The following is a 23,813-nucleotide window of genomic DNA, read 5'->3' on the forward strand; positions in this document are numbered from 1 at the left end:
GCCTGTGCCTATCTCAGGCGTCATCGGGCATCAAGGCAGGATACACACTGGACGGAGTGCCAACCCATCGCAGGGCACACACACACTCTCATTCACTCACGCAATCACACACTACGGACAATTTTCATTTAATGTTTTATCTTGTTAAATAAATTCAACATTTCAGTATCTGTTTCTGTTACTAAATGAGGAATGTTAAAATTCTTAGATGTTTTACAGCAATGTCAATAACACATTTAAAAAAACCCTTATTTCTAACTTTTTTTTTAAAGCAGAACAGTCATATTCTAGCTGTTTCCCTGACTAAACACCTCTCTCTGTGCCAACGCAGTGTAAGCTGAGATTTATTTCTAAAGTAAACCTCTTTGAAAATGAGAATCTGTTGTGCAATATTAAAAAGCGTGACATTAGTGCAGGTGTTTATCATCACAGGGATTTTTATCTTTCCTTCTAAACCATTCAAATCTGTTAAACACTTAGAACCTAAACCAAACCACATGTGGAGGGTGTGCTTCAGATCAGATATGGGCTGGTTGGGGAAGGGGAGTTAAAATAGTTTTCATACGATCCAGATTGTATTGTGAATGGAGTAAAACTGATATTTTCCTGTAAGACACTGCATACTCACTTTAACACACTTCTTGCAGTTTCCCATAACTGGAAGGCGCAGTGATTTCCCGGCTGTCTTTACAGTCAGGGTAGGATGTATTGACACGTCCAATGTGGAAAAAGATCTTGTTTCCTGTTTGAATCTTTACGACTTCCTTGTGTTGGAACTCTGATGAACAATTCTGACATTTAAAGCATTTCTAGCCATTAAAGCGGAACATCATAAAACTGCTTGACTTGTTATTATTTCCAAAATTCTTCCAAAAGCTCCATTGCTCAGATCTGTTCGTTTGAGACATTTTTCATGCAGCATATCACCTCCATTTGTCTTCCAAATAAATATGTGTAGTAAATTTCTATGACCGGTAATAAACACTGTAAACCTAATGCAGGTAAAGGTGGTATGATGAAGCAGACTCTAAGTTACTAAAAACTATAATTTCCTAGATTTTTCATTCTACTATAACATGTTTCTAAGTGTTTTATGACTCATAACAGTAATTATCAGTTTATAGTTTCATATAATGTTGAACATCAGTGAAATCATTTTTTTACCAGATTCTATTTTTGTACTCTCTTTCTCTAAAGCGCAGTCAGATAAGTTTGATACTGAAGATGACTTTCATAAATGTTGAGTAAAGGTTTCCTTACTGAAAACCTCACCATGTCAAGTATTTTTTTAATATACTGTGTGTATGTATGTGTATATATATATATATATATATATATATATATATATATATATATATATATATATATATATATACATATATATACGTGTATATATATACATATATATACACGTATATATATGTATATATATATATATATATATATATATATATATATATATATATATATATATATATATATATATACGCACGCATTCACTCTAGATCCATGTGAATGAGCTTTTACTATAGAAACAACATATTAGAATGAGAGCATTATAAACCTGTTATGTGCAGCTGCACTGCTGTCAGAGTTGCTGTTCTGGAAAATTATACAATCACAATGTAGAATTTATCAGTGTTAAGTTAGTATTTGTATAACAATTAGTACTACATCACTTTTTTTTTTATAGAGTAAAGCGATTTGCTGAGAGTTTAAAGGATTTAATCAGCATGTTGTAAAGAGACCGTGCTGATGTCCTGCTCAGCTTTCTGACCAGCACAGCTCCAGTTCTAATGTTGAGGTTTTCCTTCTTCGGCTTCTGTCATCGCAGGTTTGTCAGTAGAGCTGCAGCAGACTGGAACGCCACGGGAGAGAGACACACAGGTATTTGTGTGTGGGTTTGTTTGTGTAGTAAAACACTCGCTGGGGTCCAAATGGACAAAAGGTTCATTGCCATCTTTGGTCTTATTGAGTTTTATTACATCATTGAAAGTGTGTTATTGTTTCTGAGCTCAGATCTGATGACAAGTGACTGAGCATCTTCCAGATGATATCATGAGCTGAGTCACTTGCACACTCAAAATGTGAAAAATTATGTTTGGTGTCTGATGAGGCAATTCCATAATCATGGTTCTGTCTGATAATATATTTACACATCTGTCCATAAAGTATAGCGGATAAAAGACACTTTGAACAGTTTTTTTTTACAACAACCTGCACTCAGTTACATAAATTAATAAGGCATTCATAAAAATCTACAGCACTTATTATAACTCAGTACAACTTCGCATTCATTTCTAATATAATCACTAAAGCACATCACAAATTGTGTCTGTGGCATTTGGTGGAATTCCATTTAACACTTCATTCTTCAGACATCCTTTGTTATGAGTCGTATATTACAGGTCAGGAAAATACATTTTATTTACCATTCAAACCCTGTTACCTGAACACCTTCACCCCGTGAAATTGTTGGTATATTCCATGTTATTCTAAGTCACATGTTTGACTAGAAGTTGCATCACATCACAATGAGGACAATCCCATGAGGAAAAAAAAAGTTCTCTCATTCTTTTTCCTTTATTTTGAGTTTATGAATGAACAACCCTGTTACACAAAATATGGATTAAGTAAAGATTTATTTATTTACCTCATTAGAAAAAAGTCTTCACACTTCTCATTATAACTATAAGTATTTTAAGAAAAAAATTCTATATTATCATAGAGAATTATTTCAAGAATCAAATGATATTTTATATAATATGAACATCGCTAGGGGGCACGGTGGCTTAGTGGTTAGCACGTTCGCCTCACACCTCCAGGGTTGGGGGTTTGATTCCCGCCTCCGCCTTGTGTGTGTGGAGTTTGCATGTTCTCCCCGTGCCTTGGGGGTTTCCTCCGGGTACTCCGGTTTCCTCCCCTGGTCCAAAGACATGCATGGTAGGTTGACTGGCATCTCTGGAAAATTGTCCATAGTGTGTGAATGTGTGTGTGCCCTGTGATGGGTTGGCACTCCGTCCAGGGTGTATCCTTCCTTAATGCCCGATGACGCCTGAGATCATCACCTCTGACCCGAGGTAGTTTGGATAAGCGGTAGAAAATGAATGAACATCGCTCATCCTTATTTATTAAATATATGCTAAAAACAACCCTCAATCCTGATAAGTTCGGATAAGCAGTAGAAAATCAATGAATGAATGAACATCACTCATCCTTATTTATTAAATATATGCTAAAAACAACCCTCAATCCTGACACTCATTTATCTACCCATATCTTTGCAAATTGGATTTTATTAATTAATCTGGATTTTAGAAGTTAATCTCTCTGCAAAATTGGCAAAATTGGCAAGATCAGTCGTACTGTGTGTGTGCTGCTTCATGAAAATCCAAATTGGATACATCCACTAAAGACAATCACATATAAGAATCAGCTTCATACCTTCTCAGTCTCGGATCTTCACTTTGCCTCTTCTGTTTCTCCATCTTCCTCCTCTGGGTTCATTTTTATTGCCCCAGGGTTCACATTTGTGCTCATTAATTTTTCAGACCACCCGGGTGAACACACTTCTTAAAGCCAAGCTGTGTTTTAGTTGATTATTTTGATAACCACGTGGCTCTTGATGGTATCACTGTATTAAGCACTTGAGTCCAAGGCCTGAGTGAGTTATGTAAGAGTTTATGCATAGGCTCAGGCAGGCGTGTTGAAAGGCATTGCTTGGTGTTTTTGCAGGTGTCTGAGATTTGTTTCAACAGAGATTTGGATTAAAAATGACTGGCACGCGATTTGACAGGAAATTTGTAACTTTAATGTCTCATGGTGGCTTTTCCAGGTCGTTAGGAGCAGCCGGATTAGTGACTATTAATTTCTCTTTGGTGGAAAACTGGACTTTGAGGGAGTTTGAGGCACAGTTTAATGCATAAAAGCTTTCTGATGAACAGTTTAAAGTAAAATAAATACAACCAGAGTGAAACATGCAAAAGTGAACTGTGGGTGGGTAAGTGGTGAAATTAATAATAAGAAGAAGAAGAAGAAGAAGAAGAAGAAGAAGAAGAAGAAGAACAAGAAGAACAAGAAGAACAAGAAGAAGAAGAAGAAGAAGAAATTTAATTTATGAAATATATTCCTCCCATTCTGAAGATAAACTGTACAAAAACAATATAAATTATATATAAATTATTCCATAAATTAACAAATACAACATTAACAAAACAATCCCTATGGATAAATTGAATTAATTAATAATAAATTAATTAGCAAAATTAACTGAACACTTTCACTCAATTTCTATTTTTTTACTGCTGTGATGCACAGGAAAGGTAACAATAAAAACAGACAAAAATTAGCACTTAATTAGTGATTATAAATGTAATACCTGCTGTCTCTTTGACAGGAAATGTACTTGCTAATTTGCATATGCACTTTAGTACATTTCCTATATATTTATTTTATTTTTCAATTGCTACTTTTGTTTTTATTTTCAATTCATTCATTTATATTGTTTGTTTCCTACTTAGTTGTTCACTTGATTTATTACATAGTAGGAAAAGCACACAGACATTTTTTTGATAAATTAAAATTCTAATTTAAATACTTCAGCCAGTGACAAAAGGGAAGTTTATTCTACTCAGTGCATTAAGGTAAGTGTGAGCTGGTGAATGTTTAGCTTTGGAGTCAAGGGTCTGATGCATTCAGCTACAGGAAGTCAGTGGGTTGGTGTGGGAGAATTTATAAAGGTTGAAAAACAAAGCATGCAGCTGCATTCAGGATTCAGACAAGCACCTGAGTGGCCTGTGTGGACAGTGGACAAATCCTTATGATGTTGTAAGGAAGAAACCGACATGAGCATGTCAGATTAGCAAAGCAAGAGGAAAAGAATCACTTGGGATGAATAGCAGTTCAGTTTTGTTGGGATTCATTTTCAGCTGACGAACTGCCATCTTTAAGTCTACCAGAGTTTTTTTGGGGAGAAAATGAGAGGATGAGTTGAATGCATAGCAGTGGTATGAAAACTATTGTGATGATATGCCCTCACCAGCAGATTGAGTATAGAGGGAGAACAGCAGAGGACTAAGTGCTTGTGGGACCCCAGTGGAGAGCAGAGATAGATTCCCTCCACATCACTTTATATGATAGACCTTTCAGGTATGAAGCAAACCATTGCCTTTCAGTGCCACTATGAAATGTTTGAATTGACCCTGGTTTAAAAAACAAAAACGTGCACCATAATTCATGCATTAGTAAACTTTATTATATAAACTTTATATGTAACTCTTACTACAAAGGCTTTTTAAAACTTATAAGGTTCCAACCTTTACAGAATTAGTACTGTTAACCATCTGATGAACCAATGAGCTACATCTGTGTGACAAAAAAATACCAAAATATCCAACATTAGATAAGCTAACGATGTTGGGTCTCCAGTGTATGCAACATCCACTACACTAAATATTGCTTTATAAATAATGGCAATGGTTAAAATATTACAGACATACAATCTATAATTTATTTTTTTTTGTGTGTGTGTGTGTGTGTGTGTGTGTTTATGTGTGTTTGTGTTGGGGAGGGAGTTTAACACGTTTGGCCTTGACTTTACGTTTCTACTCACAGCTGGAATCCAGACTCATCATCTTGAATATGGTACATTTTACATTTTCCAGCCGCAGATTTTTGGTTTCCGAGGTTCCAAGGGTGAGTTAAAAGTGTCTGGAGACACACGACATGGAGGCCAAGGCATTCTGGGAAATGGCTAGAGAAATAAACAGTCGCCATGGTTAAGGACACAGAACAACGAAAGGAAAAGATGAATGGTGAGGTGAGCGGGTGGCCCACAGAGAGGGGCTAAGTGACGAGTTGTCCATTATTAATAATGATTAATGATTAATACTGTTGATAAATCTGTCTTAGTTCCTCTTCCCAGAGTCTCATCTCATGAAGGTTTAATATGGCTTAACTTATCGTTATCAAGATCCCGCTATCATTGCCATGTCCAGGGTTAAAATGGGAGAGTTGCGGGTGGGGCATCCTGCATAAAACCTGTGCCAAATCTAATATGCGGACCACGTGATCTGCTGTTACACCCCCAGAATTCTAGATTATTGGTCAGAATGTGTTGATTAATTTACTATGATAAATTATTAGCATAAGCGCATGAATATAATTGTCTTTTATTATTATTATTATTATTATTATTATTTTTTTATTTTATTTTATTATTTTTTTTTTTTCTAGAAGAAGAAAAAAAATCATGATTGTGATTGTTGACTGATGATTTCTGGTATAATGTAAGTGATAACATGCAGTGAGTTCTCCACAACGTAAAATGTAACTATAAATGGATAAATTGTAGGTCAATGTACTGTGGTGTAAGAGGAATAAAACAATCAGATGTGTGCTGTTAGAAAAATAATCAGCTTGTGTATTTTAGATGATTTTAAGATGATGGAGGAACCCTGTAGCTCTCAGTAGATGATGTTTTGTCAGTGAAAGTGTTTAATGGAGCTTGACAGCCTCTTTGCTCTCATTGCTCTCATGCACATTTTTCTTTTATGGTGGGGAAAAGACTCCAGCGGTGACTCTCGGCCTCACAGTGGGAATCTGACCACACACGCACGCGCACACACACACACACACACAGCAGAATGAAACTGAGGAAACTATGACTGCAGCGATGAGAGAAAAGGAGTAAATTGGATCAGCAATGGAGCAGAGAGATTTTATTCATACATGTGGTCATGTGACCACAAATAAAATCTGTGTCCTTCCTTATCCCAGTCTTGTGTAGAGCACAAGAATTTATATTATTTGCCGGGTTTCCTTTAATGTTTCACAAATTATGTTTTTATGATTTAAATCCTGTCAGCTGAATTCATATGCATGCTGTTGCATTATCAGATACATAAACCTGAGGCTGGCTCAGCATACAACCCTGAGTTACTCATCAGAACATATAGCACATATTTCCTCCCCTTTTTTAACCTCTACATTTTTCCCTAGGTTTTACCTTGTCGTCTTTTCTTTTATCTGCTTGTGTGTTCATTCATTTGTTCTGCTTTCTCCTCCAGTTACCCTTGCATGGTGCTTGGTGGGTTTAAATCAGCAGGTTGTGGGCATCACTGGGGTAATTGTATTTTTATAGGGTTTAAAAGAATTGCAATCCTGCAATTTTGCTTTTTTTCTTTTCTTTCTTTCTTTCATCATTGCCCTCTAGTGGATCAGCAGGAGATTCATTTGTACAATTAACATTCACACAAACTCTGGAGACTGTTGTGTGTGTAAATCCCAGGAAACCAGCAGTTTATGAAATACTTAATCCAGCCCATCTGGCACCAACCTCCATGCCACAGGTGTATGATCAGTACCTCAGTCAGGTGTATGATGTGAACTGAAGCTCTCGACCTGTACCTGTGTTGTTGATCATATGCATTGTGCTGTTACCACATGACTGGTGTACATGTGTACTTATTAAATGGTGAACGTATATACACATAATGTAAAAACATAAACATAAACACTCCTACATCATAAAAAAATACGAGCAAAGGACTGATTCAGTGGCAGAATAAGCTAAATTATAATCTTGTCCATGATCTAAACTGTTTTAAAGCTTGTCCTAATGCTATTTCTGTACTACAATTTTTTCACTTGTGCATCTTATGTATCAAGATGTAAAATAAACGTAAAAAAGTCAAATCAACCGGTTGCAAAACAAGCTTGACTCTTAAGTGTTTTATCAAGCTACTTTATTAAAATTTTTGGGGCAGTGGTGGCTTAGCTGGTTAAGGCTCTGGGTTGTTGATCGGAGTATCGGGACTCAAGGCCCAGCACAGCCAAGCTGCCACTGCTGGGCCCTTGAGCAAGGCCCTCAACCCTCCCTGCTCCAGGGGCGCTGTATCATAGCTGCACCTGCACTCTGACCCCAACCTCCTCAGTTGGGGTATGTGAAGAAAAGAATTCCACTGTGCTGTAATGTATATGTGGCGATAATAAAGGTTTCTAGGCTTCTAAAGTTAATGCAACATTTTAAAGACACAATAAAATCCTCCCAAAATAGTATTTAAGTACAGCTACTGAAGTATTTTTCAATCAATAATCAATCATCTGACTTACTGTAGCCAAACATTCACTTTTCCAGCATTTGGGGTTAGCCCAGTTTACTGTACAATACTATCCAATATTACAATGCAACATTAAGACTCACACTGCAATATTATCATTAACACTCAGTGTAAACCGGGGATGTGGTAGCCTAGTTAAGGTGTTGGACTAACATTCAGAAGGTTGTGAGTTTGAATCCTACATCCACCAGGCTGCCCTTAATAGGCCCTTAATGCTCAGTTGTATAAAACATTAGATAAAAATGTAAATCCCGCTTACGGAGGTCTGCTAAATGCTGGAAATGTAAATGCAACAAAATGGTTTAGACCTGTTGCCTGATGTGGTGAGACCAGAGGTGACGGGGGCAAAGAAAAACTCCCTGAGATGATATGAGGAAGAAATCTTGAGAGGAACCAGACTCAGAAGGGAACTCACCCTCATTTAGGTGTCACTGGACAGTAAATAATGTAAACATAAATAATGTCTTTTCTACAACAGTTTATTATAGTGCAACTGAGAGCTCCTGTGGAACTAGTGGGTCATCACAAACTCTGAGTTCAGCACAGACCTAACACTAATTTCTTCCTGTCAAAGTCTTCAAATGATTGCTGATAAAGACAAAACCATACAGCTGACTGACACAACAATGGTTCAAAGAAATCATGACAGTCTCCGGGCGATTTCATCAACAACAATCCCATGAGACGAGATTCCAACCAGGGGTAGAACATGTAATCAGGTGATGGACAATGTAAATAATGTGCAAAGTGCAGACAGGGACTCCGGCAAGACTAGCTATGACAGCATAACTAAAAGGCTAGAGCCCGGAAGGTGACACAGACATGAGGGCTTCCTGGGATGTAAAGCATGCCACCACTCCACAGTCTGCAAACCTGAGCGACTTGTGAGGGTGATAAGCCGACAGCATCCAGACATCCCAGTTCACCAAACACTCTATGCCCATGAACCCTCCAGATATGCTCCTTTACCTAAGAAAAGCTATTCATAGAAATCTAGACTAAACAAATGTGTTTTTAGCCTGGACTTAAACACTAAGACTGTGTCTGAGTCCTGAACACTGGAAGTCTGAACTGGAAGTCTGTTCCATAACTGTGGGGCTCTGTTAGAAAAAGCTCTGCCCCCTGCTGTAGCATTTTGTACTTAAGGTACTACAAATAGCCTGCACCTTTTGATCAAAGTAGACAGATCATAAAAAAACAAAATTTCACTCAGGTACTGTGGCACGAGTCCATTAAGTGCTTTAAAGATTAGTAACAGTATTTTATAATCAATGTGAAATTTGACTGGGAGCCAATGCAATGAGGATAAGATAGGAGTGATATGTTCATATCTTCTGGTTCTAGTTAGGACTCTAGCGGCTGCGGACTAACTGGAGCTTGGTTATGCTCATACTGGAACATCCAGACAGTAAAGCATCACAATAATCCAACCTAGAGGTAACAAATGCATGAACTAGTGTTTCTGTGTTATGTAATGACAAATTTCTTATCCTAGCTGTTTCTGAGATGAAAGAAGGCTACCCTTGTGATATTATTTACGTGAGCTTCAAATGAGAGACTGGTATCAATAATCACACCAAGGTCTTTTACTGCCGTACATGTTGTAATAGAAAGAACATAAGAGTTACTCTGTAATCAGAAAGCTTACTTATATAAAAGGTATATACAGTATACACTTCTATTCACATCCAATGTGTTTCTCGTGTAATGTTGTCTTTGTACAATATATGAAAAGGTTTGTGAACACTTGACTAACATACTAATATGTGAACCTTTCATATGCTGTTTGAAAAGTTTGAAACAGCTGCTATACGAAGTCACTCAAAGGGGCTAAGAACAATTACTATTATCTTATGTTAAATGTCGTTTATTCATTGTTAATATAGCTGATCTTGCCTCCCCACCCCCACATAGGCAGCCCCCTGTGAGGTATTTACAACGCTCACTTATTCATTCATTTTAAAAATAACAGGATGCACAACTGTTACAAATCATTAAGTTTATTTAAAATTTATCACTTCCAACACAAACAAGTAAAAAGTTTATGTAGTTAGATATAATCCAGACACTGACTGCTCTCTACAAACCATCAAGGCTTTTCTGATTAAAGCAACAACTCACACGGATTTATGACAGTACACAATTTAACCAGATTTCAAAAAGCCCAAAAACATTATTGGGCATGTTTAATCGTTCATCTTTTATAATATGCTTTGTACAGTTTATGGTAAAACACGCACCTAAAGAAAAACACAAAACTTATTTAGGGATATTTTAACAAAAACAGTAAAAATGAAGGGGAAAATAAAGAACATTCATTCATTCACATTTCAACTTTTCTCCCACAAAATTGGGGAAAACATGAAGATGTACAGAGATGAAGAGGAACATATGAGGATGCAAGAAGCTTTCAGACAGAAAAATATGGATGTTGGAATGCCCAACAGACCACTCAAGAAACACAGTCCATGTGTATTTGGAAATATATATAAAAAAAAAAAAAAAAAAAAAAGGGAGGGTACTTTTTAATCATCAAATTTGATCCTCTTTCCTTGAGGTTTTACTCCACCTCCACCACCTCGGCCACCTGTGGAATATTCGAGATTATTATTTAAACTGATCTAAAGGTTTAAGTTTACTACAAGAACTAAAACCACGATAAATGCATGCAAGAAACTGCGTGTAATGGGATGCATTAATTACCTCTGAATCCTCCTCTACCACCACCACGGTGTCCACCGCCTCCTCTCCCACCTCTAAATCCACCCCTTCCACCTCCTCTTCCCCCAAACCCTCCTCGTCCTCCAAATCCTCCTCGGCCACCTCCAAACCCTCCACGTCCACCACCTCTTCCTCCTTCTCCTTTTGGTTTGGCGTAGTCCAGAGTCACTCTGTTTCCGTCTATCTCTGCATCGTCCATCGCTTCCTTCGCTGCTTTGCAGTCTTCCTCACTGTCAAAGTCAACAAAACCATACCTGCAAAACACACAGCCCACGTTACAGGTCAGTATCATAATGTCAACTGCAATGTGCAAGAAGTTTGCGGTGTTAAGAACCCATAGTTTAACTGTCAAAACTGATTCATTAAAATAAATAAAAACAAACTTTGGTTTATAAAGCAAGTCCTTGTGAATGAGCTAATAAACTAGAGGACATTAATAATATACTGATTATATTACAAGACTGACTGATACAAACCAAGAATTCAACAGTGCTCAAGTATAAATAAAGGGCACGTTACAATGCCCGAGTTTTAGTTGGGTTGAAATACACATGCTATTAAACAGTAAGTGTGATGGTCAGGTGTCTCACATCAGACATAAGCAACTCCCATCATAGAGGAGAGACTCGTATTGATGTGGATGTGAATCTACTTCTCGTGCGAATCCATGCTTTGTCACCATTAGACAGAGAGGAGCTCATGAGAAGAAGATAAATATATTTTAAGGTGATTTTTTTTTAACATAAACAAGGAGTGTTAATTCTGAACTAATTTAGAAGTAGGAAAAAATTCTAAATGTTCAGAAACTTATTTTGTGGAGTGAAGGGGGAAAAAGTCTACCTTTAAAAAAGATATTTCTATTTGGTTGCCAAGAAACATCTCAGTAATATGATCTGGTGTCAATGTTAGTACTTAGCAGCAATAATAATTTCCTTTTTACCCTTTACATGATCCTGTATCTTTATCTGTAGCAATTCTGGCAGCAACAGCACCCTCAAAAGCATCCCTCAGGGTTTGATCTGTCGTGTCATCTGATAGGCCTTTAACAAACAGTGTTTTTGTGGGTCCTATAAAAAAAGAGAAATTTAAATGTCAGCTCCATTTCAGGTACCAAAGTGGCATTACAGCATAATAATACTTTAGCACGTTACTTTTACTAAACAAAAATAAAGAAGAAAAGTCACATAAGGAGAAAACTACTCACAGCTAAAATGTTACAGCTCAAAGCTATAAATCCATTTATCTGTACAACTAAATCATGTGACTTGGCAAATAAACAGGACTGTTCTAGCTAATAAGTTTGTTCTACACTGCCAGTACTAAATAGGTGGCTTCAGCCTGACAGACCAGGGGTTAGTCACACTAACCTGATCCTCCTCGGCCTCCACTCTCTCCTCTGCTCTGACTGAACTCCAGTCTGATGCTCCTGCCTTCAATATCTGTGTTATTGCATGAATCCATGGCCTCCTTTGCGTCATCTGTGTTTTCAAACTCGACAAAAGCATATCTGAAAGTAATGCACATATGATTAGTTTGTTAGAAGGAAATACGCTGATTTACTAAAAGTGTAAAGTGTTCTCACTGAGTCAGACTGAATAAAGCCACATCAGGACTTGACTATCTTAGAGCAACATAGAGATTCAGATAGACAAAATGTTCATCATGTGTGGCATTAAACAATTCAGTTAAGTGTTATGCAAGTATAACAGTCTAATTCAATTCCTTTTATTCCACAGGAAACTCCCAGGATCATTTATACAAGATCCAATTTAAAAATCTCAGATCAACGCATGAGCACTTACCCTTTTGGCCGGCCGTTATTCTGTGGTATTCTGATAGCGACAGCTTTCTCAAACACGCTCTGAAGAGACTCCTCTGTGGCACTGAATGCTAGATTATTTACAACCAGAACTTTGTTTGCAGGTGCAGAAGCTAAAGAGGGAGAAAATGCAAGTGTTATGGAAATCAGTAAACCACTAGTCCATTTTTATATATATATATAAATATATATAAACACTAAATATAAAATTTAAATAATAAATAGGAAAGTGCAAAACATTCAAAATTTTGCAGACACGCGTTTTATCAACTGGCTAGTTAACCTCCAGACAGTGACGGACCACGTCTTTCTCTCATTTTGGCTATTCTGCGAGATGCACTTGACAGCCTTTTGTGCAGCAGAATTTCTCTTTTTTTGGACGACCTAGTTAAGGCGGCATAGCAGCAGAAAGTTTCATGATTTGGTGCCATTACATTTCTGCGCCGTGTCAGAAATGTTTACATTTACATCCACTTGACATTTGTAACAAAATATGTTAACATCTCTAATATGATTGGTCACGAAGTTAATACCTACACAATATAGCCACAGAGATCTTAGAGGGGAGGCGGAGCAATTATCATTGCCTATTATAAGCCTACACTGTCTCCAAGTTGTTGGATTTTCCTTGCTCAGACTTGCTGAGATTGGTCCTGAATCACTCTTAACCCAAGATTCTTAGGGCCTTTTTACACCTGGTCACTTCATGTGTTTTCTCTGATCCGATAGCTATCTGATTTGTTAAAACTGTTCCATTTACATTAGGCCACATAAATGCGTCTTGGCGAATCAGATATCAATCCGATCTTTCTACTCCCGCCCAAAATGCAAATATATTTTCCTCATTAACTGAAATGGAACACATGCGGTTGCTACAAAAAACAGCATTTACTGTTTGCTGCATTTTCACTGGCGGCAGCAGTGCATTTTAAGACCAAACGAGACGCCTGGGTGAAAGATCGGAGCCAGCGCTGGTGGGAAAACAGGTTTCTTTCTGGCGCGATGCACGACTCGCGAGTCACCTGCGAGTGACATACTTCCGTTTGGGAGGAGTATAGCGCTGACGTATGTGGCTTGAACAACCACAGTCATTTACACCTGTCCGGTTTCATCTGAAATGCGTCCCAGACCACCTCCTGAAGTGGTTTGAGCGATCGGATTTATATCCATCTCGAAACCGTTGGGAGGGCATTTACACCTGGTCTTTTTACGATCAGATAGCTATCAGATCACAGAAAACGCATGAAGTGACCAGGTGTAAAAACCCCCTTAGTCAGAAACGTTTAAGCTAGATCAGGAGCTCTTAGAGATGTTCTCAATCTTTATGAATACAGGGCCTCATCTTTCCATCATACTGTTTTACAATCGTCAAAAAGATAGCCTCAGTAGCTGACATGGCAGTAAATTATAGCATCTAACTAACTAACAACCGTCAAAGTACTTATGGGACTCTTGTTTGTACATAGTTAAACTCACCTGGTCCTTTGCCACCCTGTCGGCTTTTGGCACCTGTAAAGTCCACCATGATGGATCGGCCCTGAACGTCTGAACCCTGTGTCTCCTCCATCATTTTCTCAGCAATTGCTTCTGTCTTGAACTCAATATACGCAATTCTGTCAAGGATAACGAATTGTGTCAATTATTTCTGAATGCTAATTAAACCAAATTCATTCAGTAGTAGTTTATTATAGTTAGCCAAGTAGATTTAGTGGTTTTTACCCTCTGCTGCTGCCGTTGGGACCAACAGGTACTCTGACATCCAGTGCTTGATCGAAAATCTCCTTAAGCTCATCTGAGGTTATTGAGTATGGCAGATTTTTGACAAACAGCGTCCGGGCATCTCTCTCTGCACACAAATGTATCAAAATCAGACAAGTGCTGTTTACAGTAAAGCAGATTTAAAAATACGCCACCAGATCAGTACTTGACTATCTTTAAACCCCACACAGACAAGTGCATTCAGGATTCAAAAAAAGCTTCATCACATCTGGTTTCCTCTGTGCTAAATAGGCACATGCTGACTAACATTATGTAATGGATGTCAATATATTTCTTACTATTGTAGAAATGATATGCCAAGGTGTCACATTTCATATCTAATGTTACTATAAATAAGTAACATTACCCTTTTTGCTTTCCTGAGAGTCCTCTTTGCTTCTTGCTCGGTCCAGTTTGATCGCCTGACCCATAAACTTCTTCCCGCTGAGGCCAAGGGCTTGCTGAAGCTCTTCTTCTGTGCCAAAGTCAACATAACCAAACTTCCTGCAATAGCAAGCTAAATGGTTAGCAACAGAAAATAAACCCACAAACAATAAAAGGCCAAAAAAAAAAAAAAAAAAAAAGGAAAAGAATAATGCTTGATGGGCATGGTTATTATGGGCATCGATTCAACCACATCAATGCAAAGTCTGAGCACAAATCACAATACTTGAAATCAGAAAAGGTTAAAAATAAAAATTCTTAAATATTTAAGAAAGAAGATTCAATGCAAATTTATTGCACCAAATTATCTGCTTCAAAAGATCACAGAATCGTGACAAAAAGAATGTACTAGGAACAATTCATGAGGTCACCCTTCCAAATGATTTTGTAGCTTTTGTGTAAAGGTTTAGTTGCTCCAGCTACAGATTACCAACTCACAATGAAAATAAATTGTCTTAATGTAAGCACAAATATATATGAGAAAACAACTTACTTCGACCCTCCAAGACGAACATCCTGAATATCAAGGCCCTCTTTCTTGAAGAATCTGCTGATGCCCTCTTTAATTTCTTCAAAGCTCTTATCTGCGTTCAGGTTGCCCATAAACAAGCTGAAAGCTTTATATATTAAAAATAAATAGATAAAGTTAACATCTGACAACTAAATCAGACCGACAGTTCATTAAAACAAGCGAGTAACATTATTAGTAATACAGAGATTAGAGATAGTAATACAAATTAATCAAAAGAATAGTGAATTTTCCTTCACAACATTTTTGAATTCTGGATTGTTGTCTATTTTCTATAACAGCAGCTCTGACAGTCATGAGGCTGCAATAAGTTTATATAAAATGTACTTGTACATAAAATTTATTTTAACTGTTATTTCCACAGTAACAGCTCATTCACATAGACGTATATAGCAGACACTCATTGCAAACAGATGTTTAATTTTGCAGTAAGCAGATATTTAACACTGATGGAAGAAATCACCAGCATCCATACAACAAGTCAAATTTAAAGCTGTAAATTTCAGACATGTTCAGGACAAAGTTTGCTCATTGTGCTTTTGAAAGTAACTACACATCACTTCTTAAAGTTTATTCAATTCATTTTCTCAGGTGAATGATTAATGAATGATTAGCAAATAACAGGTTTATTTATTGGGACATAATTTATTCAAAACTCCAAAAAAAAAAATATTACCTTCACCATCAGCTTTTGTTTTTTTAGCTGGTGGGGTTTCTTTATCCTTCTTTACATCAGCCTTTCTCTTTCCTGGAGTTACAGGAGCAGCTGCATTTACAAAAAAAGTGAAAACACAAACATTTACTTCTGGGGTAAGTTGAAAGGGGGGAAAAAAAAAATAAATAAATGCACCAACAGTAGCAACAGAGCACATCAGATCAAAATAAAATCATCAAGTGTCAGTATTAAGTCCCTTGAAAGTCATCATCTGTGCACTGGCATTGAGAGGGAAAACAGGAAAATTAAGTACAAAATTCTAAAATTCCTATCCAAAAAAAAAAAAAACCCTTTCAAACACAAACAAAAGATGTACTTCAGAGAAGAAGGAGGAAAAAAATACCTTCTTCCTCATCATCATCCTCCTCGTCTTCGTCATCGTCTTCCTCGTCGTCATCTTCCTCTTCAGATTCCTCTTTGGCCTTCTTCACTGGTGCTTTTTTAGCTGGTGCAGGCGTTGTGTCCATTTCCTCTTCCTCCTCTTCTGAATCTGTATTAGACAACAAACCAGTTACGGCAAAGATCCACCACAAACACTGAAGCTGAAACAGGAGAAACTGGGCACATCAGAGCAAACTCCACATCACATACAGTCAGTATTAAGTCCCTAAATACTCATCATCTGTGCACTGCTATAGAAATGATAATTCTGTTAAATAAATTTATCAACTAGTAATATTGAGAAGTGAGTGAGCATTTCTTAAATCAATCTACAAAATAAATAAGTTACATACCATCATCATCCTCATCCTCCTCAGACTCCTCTTTAGCTGCAGGTTTAGCTGGAGCTGCTTTAGCAGCAGGTTTAGCTAGAGCTGCTTTAGCGGCAGGTTTAGCTAGAGCTGCTTTTTTAGGCGGAGGAGCCTCCTCTTCTGATTCCTCATCTGTCACAAATTAAACATTCAGTATAAACCAGGCTCTAACCACAATAATCTATACCAATACCATCGATTGAAATATAAAAATTTGTGATCTTATTGTATACAGTACCATCATCGTCATCCTCGTCGTCATCATCAGACTCCGCCTTCTTTGCAGGAGTTGCTTTAGCCTTCAAAGGGGTAGCCTTGGCTGATTTAGCTGGGGTAGCCTTCTTGGGTGGCTCCTCCTCTGTAGGGGGGAAAAGGAGGTAAAAAATAAATAAAAATAAATAAAAATAATAAAGGGGGGGGGGGACGGGGGTAGACAGAGAGAAGTAACATGTTTAAAATGGATTTTAATGACAACAGCACACATATAGCCAGTCCAGGATCAATCAGTTCAAGCTAAACTCTACATAAAGTCAGGACACGTACCAGATTCTTCTTCATCATCATCATCCTCATCCTCATCTGATTCCGCAGCAGCTTTCTTGGCAGGAGCTGCTTTGGTGACTGGAACTTTAGCCTCTTCCTCTGTTAGCAAGGGAAAAAGAAAGGAAAAGCAAAAGAATATCAATGGTCAGAGTCAGGCTTGAATGCAATATACATTATTAGTATACAGCTTTTTTTTTTTTTAAAGTGCGTAACCTCACATCCAGCAGAATGAAACAATCATCACCAACATTTTAGTTTGGAGAATACGTAATAATTCCAGACCCTGAAACACACCTTTATGTATTCAGAATAAACAACTAATGCAGAACCCACCAGATTCCTCATCACTTTCTTTCTTGGCAGGGGCTTTTCCATTTTTTACTGCCTTTGCTGGAGTGGCATTCTTCTTGACTGCAGCTTTAGGTGGTGGAGCCTAAATATACATACAATTAAAAAAAACAAAACAACAATAAGTGAACCATGATATTAATGTAGACGTGTGCTAAGTGACATCACCATAAAAATCAACAATTTTGCCACACTTACCTCTTCTTCATCATCACTTTCCTCCTCACTGGACTCTTCAACCTGCTTTGGAGGTGGAGGAGCCTTTTTCTTTGGTGGGGCTTCCTTCACTTGTTTCTTTGCCCCCTGAAGTATTAAGCAAAATAAAGTGTTTTATTATGCTCCCCCCACGTGTCCATGAAACTGTGGCAGCTATGGCTTCTCATTACTAATTTTACAACACTCAAATTAAGCCACTTTTCAGAAGCTCCTCGTTACTAAATAGAATTAGTGATTTTATTTATGGGCAAAAGATTAAAATGTATTTATAAAAATTATTTTAAAAAAAAGCACATGTACAACTAAATCCTTATAAAAATTGTGTGAACAATTAAATTATTGGTCTCGTACTAAAACTAAACAATGCACTTAAAAGCACGTGTACTTTACTGTTGCCTTTTAACTTCATATAAATACCGCTTGGTGTAATATCTTTATAAAAAGACAAAAAATAAAAAGACAGCGGATGGAAACAAACTTCTAAAATAAAAGCACGTCATAGCGTTAAAATCTTAAAACTCGTTAAAATAAACGTGCACAAAAGGCCACGTGTGCTGAGGGACAACCCCACGTGGGCTCATGGGACGCATGGTAAAGCCTAGCATGCTAATCGAACAGCCCACCACTGCAACAGAACAAATACAAATGTATAATATTTAATGCACTACATACAGGATAAAGTTCTATTTTATTTATTACATTTTTATAACCTCTAACGTAGCGCCATATTAAACACGCGCACTTGTATTTACGTCATCACGGCTTTACGCTCATTTAAATATCGGCACGCGCCGAACGAGTCGTGAAAGATTTGTTTAAGTTACACTTCAGTAAAAGGTTATGAAATTAAAAAAATATTAATACACGACCTATAAGCAGCGATAATTAAACATATTTAATTTAATGACAGATCAAACAAAGTCTAGGTAGCACACTGGCTAACGAGCGTTAGCCGTGACCCAGGGAACCGTTAACGCGGCGCGTTGCCGCTACGTCACATTATAAAACTAAACTGTTGCATAACGGCAAATAACTGTCTTTTTAATAATTAACATTAAATGTATTATTTTCTTCTAGATGAAATGGTGGAAAAAAGTTTTGATTTAACCTGCACAAAAAGCATCGAGGCCCAATATCGGCCATTTTAAGTTTAGAATCAGATTTGGGCAGAATTACAAATGGCGGGTAGCTCCCTACTCTAGTGCCCTTCGTCATGTATGAACTAACCTCCTATGTACACTACGAAGGAGCACTATATATCCAAAAGGCAGCCATTTAATACTCGGCCTCGCTGGTTTCTAACATGGCTAAGGCCGTTCAAATCCGAATCCACCATTTTTCAGTGCAATATGGTGGCGTATTACGATTTTAACACGTTTTAAAACACACCGAATAAACGAAAGTGGAATTAAAATCGTGAAAACGTTGAATTAAAAAAAACACACACGCATGTGGAATTGCTCTAGCTATCGATAATAAGAAGATATTAAACTTCGACATAAAAAGCGAGCGTCAACGCGAAGACTTCATTTTGAATTTTCGTCAAAAGACAAAATAAAAAGAAGAGAGATTTTTACCTTCGCGAGTTTCACCATGGCTGGTAGGTGTTCCACAGAAACACTATAATAATGAGTTAAAACTGATCTCTTTTTTTCTGCAGGTCACTCGCACGTGGTTCAGTTCAGCTGCCTGGTGTGCACTCGGTTAGACGGCAAAAGAAACGCTGCAGCACGATGAAGCGTCTCAACACATCTCCTCCCATTCCCTGTTAACTGCTTGACAAACTAGCGAGAGCTGACAGAGATGGATTGTGGGTAATGTAGTTTTTTTAAACAGCTATTTTCACTAATCAGGACATGAAATAACAACGGCGTAAAATGTTAAACGAAAGAAAATGTGAGGTTTTGTTGAAATTTACGATACGTGTTACGATGTTTTGGTGCAATCTACATTAATTGTTCAAAAGTTTAAAAATCAATTCCAATTGAACTATAAATCCCTTTAAACACCGCCGGCGTTGTCTAGACCAATCAGATACTGTTTCTCATCCGGGTCTGCGCGCTCAATTCAACTTTATAATAGTATTTATTTATTTATTTATTTATTTATTATTCATTCATTCATTTATCTAAATCAGCAAATGTACAACAGTATATATATGTATATATAACAGTGTATATATACTACTATATACAACGTTATTATCATTGCATAATACAGATACACAGCAACGAAATGCAGTTTGGCATCTTCAAGAAGTGCAAATAGTAGCAATTGTGTAAATAGACAAGTGCAGATAAATAAGTAGCATATGTACAGCATGTAATATATATATAGGTATATATGTAAACATATGTACAGCATGTAATATACTGTATATAGATATGTATGTAAACACATGTACAGCATGTAATATACTGTATATAGATATGTATGTAAACACATGTACACTATGTAATATGTAGGTATATATGTAAAAGTATGTACAGCATGTAATAATATATCAGCACCCAGGCCAATAAAGCTTATTTGTGAAATTGAGCTAATTCAATCAAAATCACATCTCAACAAATGATCTATGCCACCTATCACATTGGACACATGTTTTGGAAATGTATACAACATGCTTTTCTTTTCTTTTTTGAATTTCATTAAGCAATAAATCTTGATGGTATTGTTTAAAGTTTCAAAAAATTTGGTTTACCTAAAATTTCCTTTTAAAAAAAGTGTCTTACAATTGTGCCTCCATAAAAAATACAGTAACATTTTGTCCAATACTTTGTACACATTGTATGGCATATTTACCATATCGGCTTAGATTTCAATCATGCCAATCTCAAATCAGTGCTGCCTAAATCCCATCAGTATGTGGGCTTTGAGGAGAAAGAACGTTGGTTCTTGTTTACACAAACATTCCCGGTGCCTATCGTGCAGAGCCCTGCCCCCACCTGAACTACTCAGACCACTGATCTCTGTTATGCTAATTTAGTAAACCGGTTATGAAGCAGGAGCCACCTCTTCTCTCCAGGACTGTTTTGAGTTCTACAGGGAGGCTTACAAATAACGGCAACTCCATCAACCTGGAGTAGTACATGGCATCAGTGACCAGCTACGTCAGCAAGTGCATTGATGACATAACCGTCTACAAGACCATCACCACACACTCCAACCAGAAGCCATGGATGTCTGCTATGACGCATGCGCTGCTGAAGTCTAGAGACTCAGAGCAGGGAACCCATGGAAGGCTGCTGGACCAGACAACATTCTTGGCAGGGTGCTCAGGGAACGTGCAGAACAGCTAGCGGATGTCTTGAGCAGTGCTGTTGTTCCTACGTGCCTCAAGACAACCACCATTGTCCTTGTGCCAAAGAAGTCTACAGTGTTGAGTCTCAATGACTATCGTCCCATTGCATTCATGCCCATTGTAATGAAGTGCTTCGAGAGACTTGTCTTTAGGCACATAAAGACCCAGTTACCACCCGTATCGTCCAAACCGCTCCATAGATGACACAACCTTGGTGCGTGTCATCAGCAAGAACCACGAGTCAGCATACAGAGAGGAGGTGCAACTGCTAACTGCCTGGTGTAGAGTCAACCTGTCTCTGAATGTTGATAAAACTAGAGATGATTGCTGACTTCAGGAAATACACACTCATCTAATACACATCCATGTCTATAGCAACACCCATATCAAAGTGTTTACATGCTGTCTTGCACATTTTAGTCAATTGCTGTTTTGCACTATTCATTACAATACCTCGTATAATGGCTGCTATTATATTAAGTGTTCATTCCTGTATTTATGCACATGTACTGTAGAATATACATTATGTACTTTGGTCAGTGCTACTTTTGTTTATTGTCTTGTGTAATTGTCTTGTAGTGTTTTGTATCGTTTGTTTGCACCAGTTTGCACAGATGTGGCTAGGACTAACTTACTTAAGTCCTTAGCTCAGTGTTGTTCTATGTAGCTCTGTCTTTGTTCTATGTAGCAACATGGTCATGGAGAAACTTTGTCTTATTTCACTATGTATTGTGTCAGCTATATGGTTGAAATGACAATAAAAGCTTCTTGGCTTGACTTGACTTTGACTAAGCGGATCTTATATTCCCTTCTGCTTTAGACAGTAAGACCCTAACATTCATGGATAAATCTCTTTGAAGCCAAATGTTAATTTTTTTAAATTATATACCTGAAATTGAGTATGCCTGAATAGTTATGTATAATAACTCCTAAATATGTAACCATATGCTTAATAGAAATGGCAAGTAATTCTGTTAATATACCTCGTAAATGGACTTCTTAAGTCTGATGTCACTTTGTATCTTGGCGCATTCGACATATGAAAAAAAATCTAGTGAAAAAAAATCTAAATTCTCTTTCATACCACAATTTAATACTTCTGAAACTACAAAACTCACTTAACTGTAATGGTATGCAAGGATACCTGATATTTTAAAACTATTTAATAACAGTTTTCAAAAAGATAAATGGTTCATAGTTGAGACGTTAAAGCAACCCTTAGAAGTATTTACTTTTACTGTTGCTCATATCGATGGTCACTGTGGAAAATTTAAAAACAACTTTGAAAACTTTAAAAACATCCAGTTTAAATTTAAAAGAATTAAAGACCTGAAACGATTACTGAAGAAACAAATGGGAAGATTTCACATTTCCATTACTAAGGAAAATAACATTCCTTAAATTCCACACTCGATTTGCGTCGATGTGAATCTGCTAAAAACAAAAAGGAGCTTTTTTAAGACCTCATAAGAAATGGCTTGCAGAAGGTAAAGAAAAAAAATAAAACAAACAAGAACAGTATTTCTTGGATATCCATAACATACTCATATTAATAATAATGTCTGTATGGAGCCTAACAAAATTGCTCTATTTGTGAACTCATTTTATTGCTTATTGTTTAGCTCAAATTTCAAATCAGAGTAATTGTTATCATTTCTGCCAATTATTCAAGATTACCAGAAGTCAAAGAGGACCGTTGGACGTTATGTAATTCTGCTATCTTTAGATTTTGCCTTCTTCTCAATGAAAAATGGTAAATCTGCCGGATCAGATGGTTTATCGGAGGAATTCTCCACAGCCTTTTGTTATATAATTTATCCACTGTTTAACAAGAAGTGAATACATCACCATAGAGGAATTATGCACTTCTATGAACCAGAGATGGGGACTCGAATCATATGACTTGACTCGAATCAGACTTAAATCGCAAATTTGAGACTTGAGACTTGCTTGACAAATATTAAAAAAAGACTCAACTTGACATTTATGACTTCAGACTTACTTGTGACTTGCACGTGTGACTTACTCCCACCTCTGCTATGAACTAATGACACCAATGAAATATCTGATATCAAAATCAGGAAAAAATCCTCTTCAAAATGACAACAGGAATTCTTTTCATTAGTAAATTCTGATCATAAAATCTTATCACCATTGCCTCTGGTGTTCTCATTAAGAAATAAATATACATTTATAATATTATATTTATATTCAGAATTTTTATATTTATATAAAATTGCTTTGCTACGTTGTCCATTGTAAAAAGTGCAATGCAAACAGAATTGAACGGCATTAGACTAGATTATACAGTTTTTAAAACAGTACTGTTGTAATGTTATGTATTATTTATCAATTAGTATTTTATTATTATTTATTGGTGTAATTATCAGGCTATTATTATTAATGACTACTATTGTTGTATTATTTAATCGTTGCAGTATTTTTTATTAGTTATCTGTTCTCTTTTTTCCTTCTTTTATTTTCGTTTAAAAACATAAGTGCTCAAAATACATTAATGCACTGATATAAAAACATCACAGTTCA

General features: G+C 36.8%; 1 protein-coding gene and 3 non-coding genes across 5 annotated transcripts; all 4 read right to left on the reverse strand.

Annotated features, from left to right (window-relative positions):
* Window positions 1-10,102: 10,102 nt before the first annotated feature.
* Window positions 10,103-19,738, reverse strand: ncl (nucleolin). Of its 2 annotated transcripts, none has more exons than XM_060883543.1 (17): window positions 19,543-19,738; window positions 17,952-18,052; window positions 17,735-17,835; window positions 17,402-17,500; window positions 17,097-17,216; window positions 16,841-16,990; window positions 16,450-16,596; window positions 16,068-16,157; window positions 15,356-15,479; window positions 14,786-14,922; window positions 14,380-14,506; window positions 14,137-14,273; window positions 12,644-12,773; window positions 12,209-12,348; window positions 11,782-11,908; window positions 10,824-11,095; window positions 10,103-10,707 (listed from the first exon to the last, which is right to left on the reverse strand). In XM_060883543.1, exons 1-17 carry the CDS (start codon window positions 19,558-19,560, stop codon window positions 10,646-10,648), a joined length of 2,082 nt encoding a protein of 693 aa, XP_060739526.1. In that variant the 5' UTR covers window positions 19,561-19,738; the 3' UTR covers window positions 10,103-10,645. The 2 variants fall into 2 exon arrangements, with proteins under 2 accessions (XP_060739526.1, XP_060739516.1); XM_060883533.1 differs by having other exon boundaries at window positions 17,735-17,834; window positions 17,948-18,052.
* On the reverse strand, window positions 11,421-11,550 carry LOC132857180 (small nucleolar RNA SNORA75). The gene has a single exon (XR_009649500.1). It is a non-coding gene; the product is annotated as a small nucleolar RNA SNORA75 (small nucleolar RNA).
* Window positions 16,258-16,324, reverse strand: LOC132857188 (small nucleolar RNA SNORD82). Its single transcript, XR_009649501.1, has one exon. It is a non-coding gene; the product is annotated as a small nucleolar RNA SNORD82 (small nucleolar RNA).
* LOC132857191 (small nucleolar RNA SNORD82) lies at window positions 16,668-16,735 on the reverse strand. The gene has a single exon (XR_009649502.1). It is a non-coding gene; the product is annotated as a small nucleolar RNA SNORD82 (small nucleolar RNA).
* Window positions 19,739-23,813: the final 4,075 nt, after the last annotated feature.

This window comes from Tachysurus vachellii, chromosome 1, assembly GCF_030014155.1.
Source record: "Tachysurus vachellii isolate PV-2020 chromosome 1, HZAU_Pvac_v1, whole genome shotgun sequence".
NCBI lineage: Eukaryota > Metazoa > Chordata > Actinopteri > Siluriformes > Bagridae > Tachysurus > Tachysurus vachellii.

What these genes read in the sequence shown, in the direction of transcription:
- ncl (XM_060883533.1), bottom strand. An exon ending in GGATGATGATGAGGAAGAAG is followed by an intron (nt 16,158 to 16,449) that starts GTATTTTTTTCC and finishes TTGTAAATGCAG; the next exon opens with CTGCTCCTGTAACTCCAGGA. An exon ending in GATACAGGATCATGTAAAGG is followed by an intron (nt 11,096 to 11,781) that starts GTAAAAAGGAAA and finishes TGTGTTTTGCAG; the next exon opens with GTATGGTTTTGTTGACTTTG.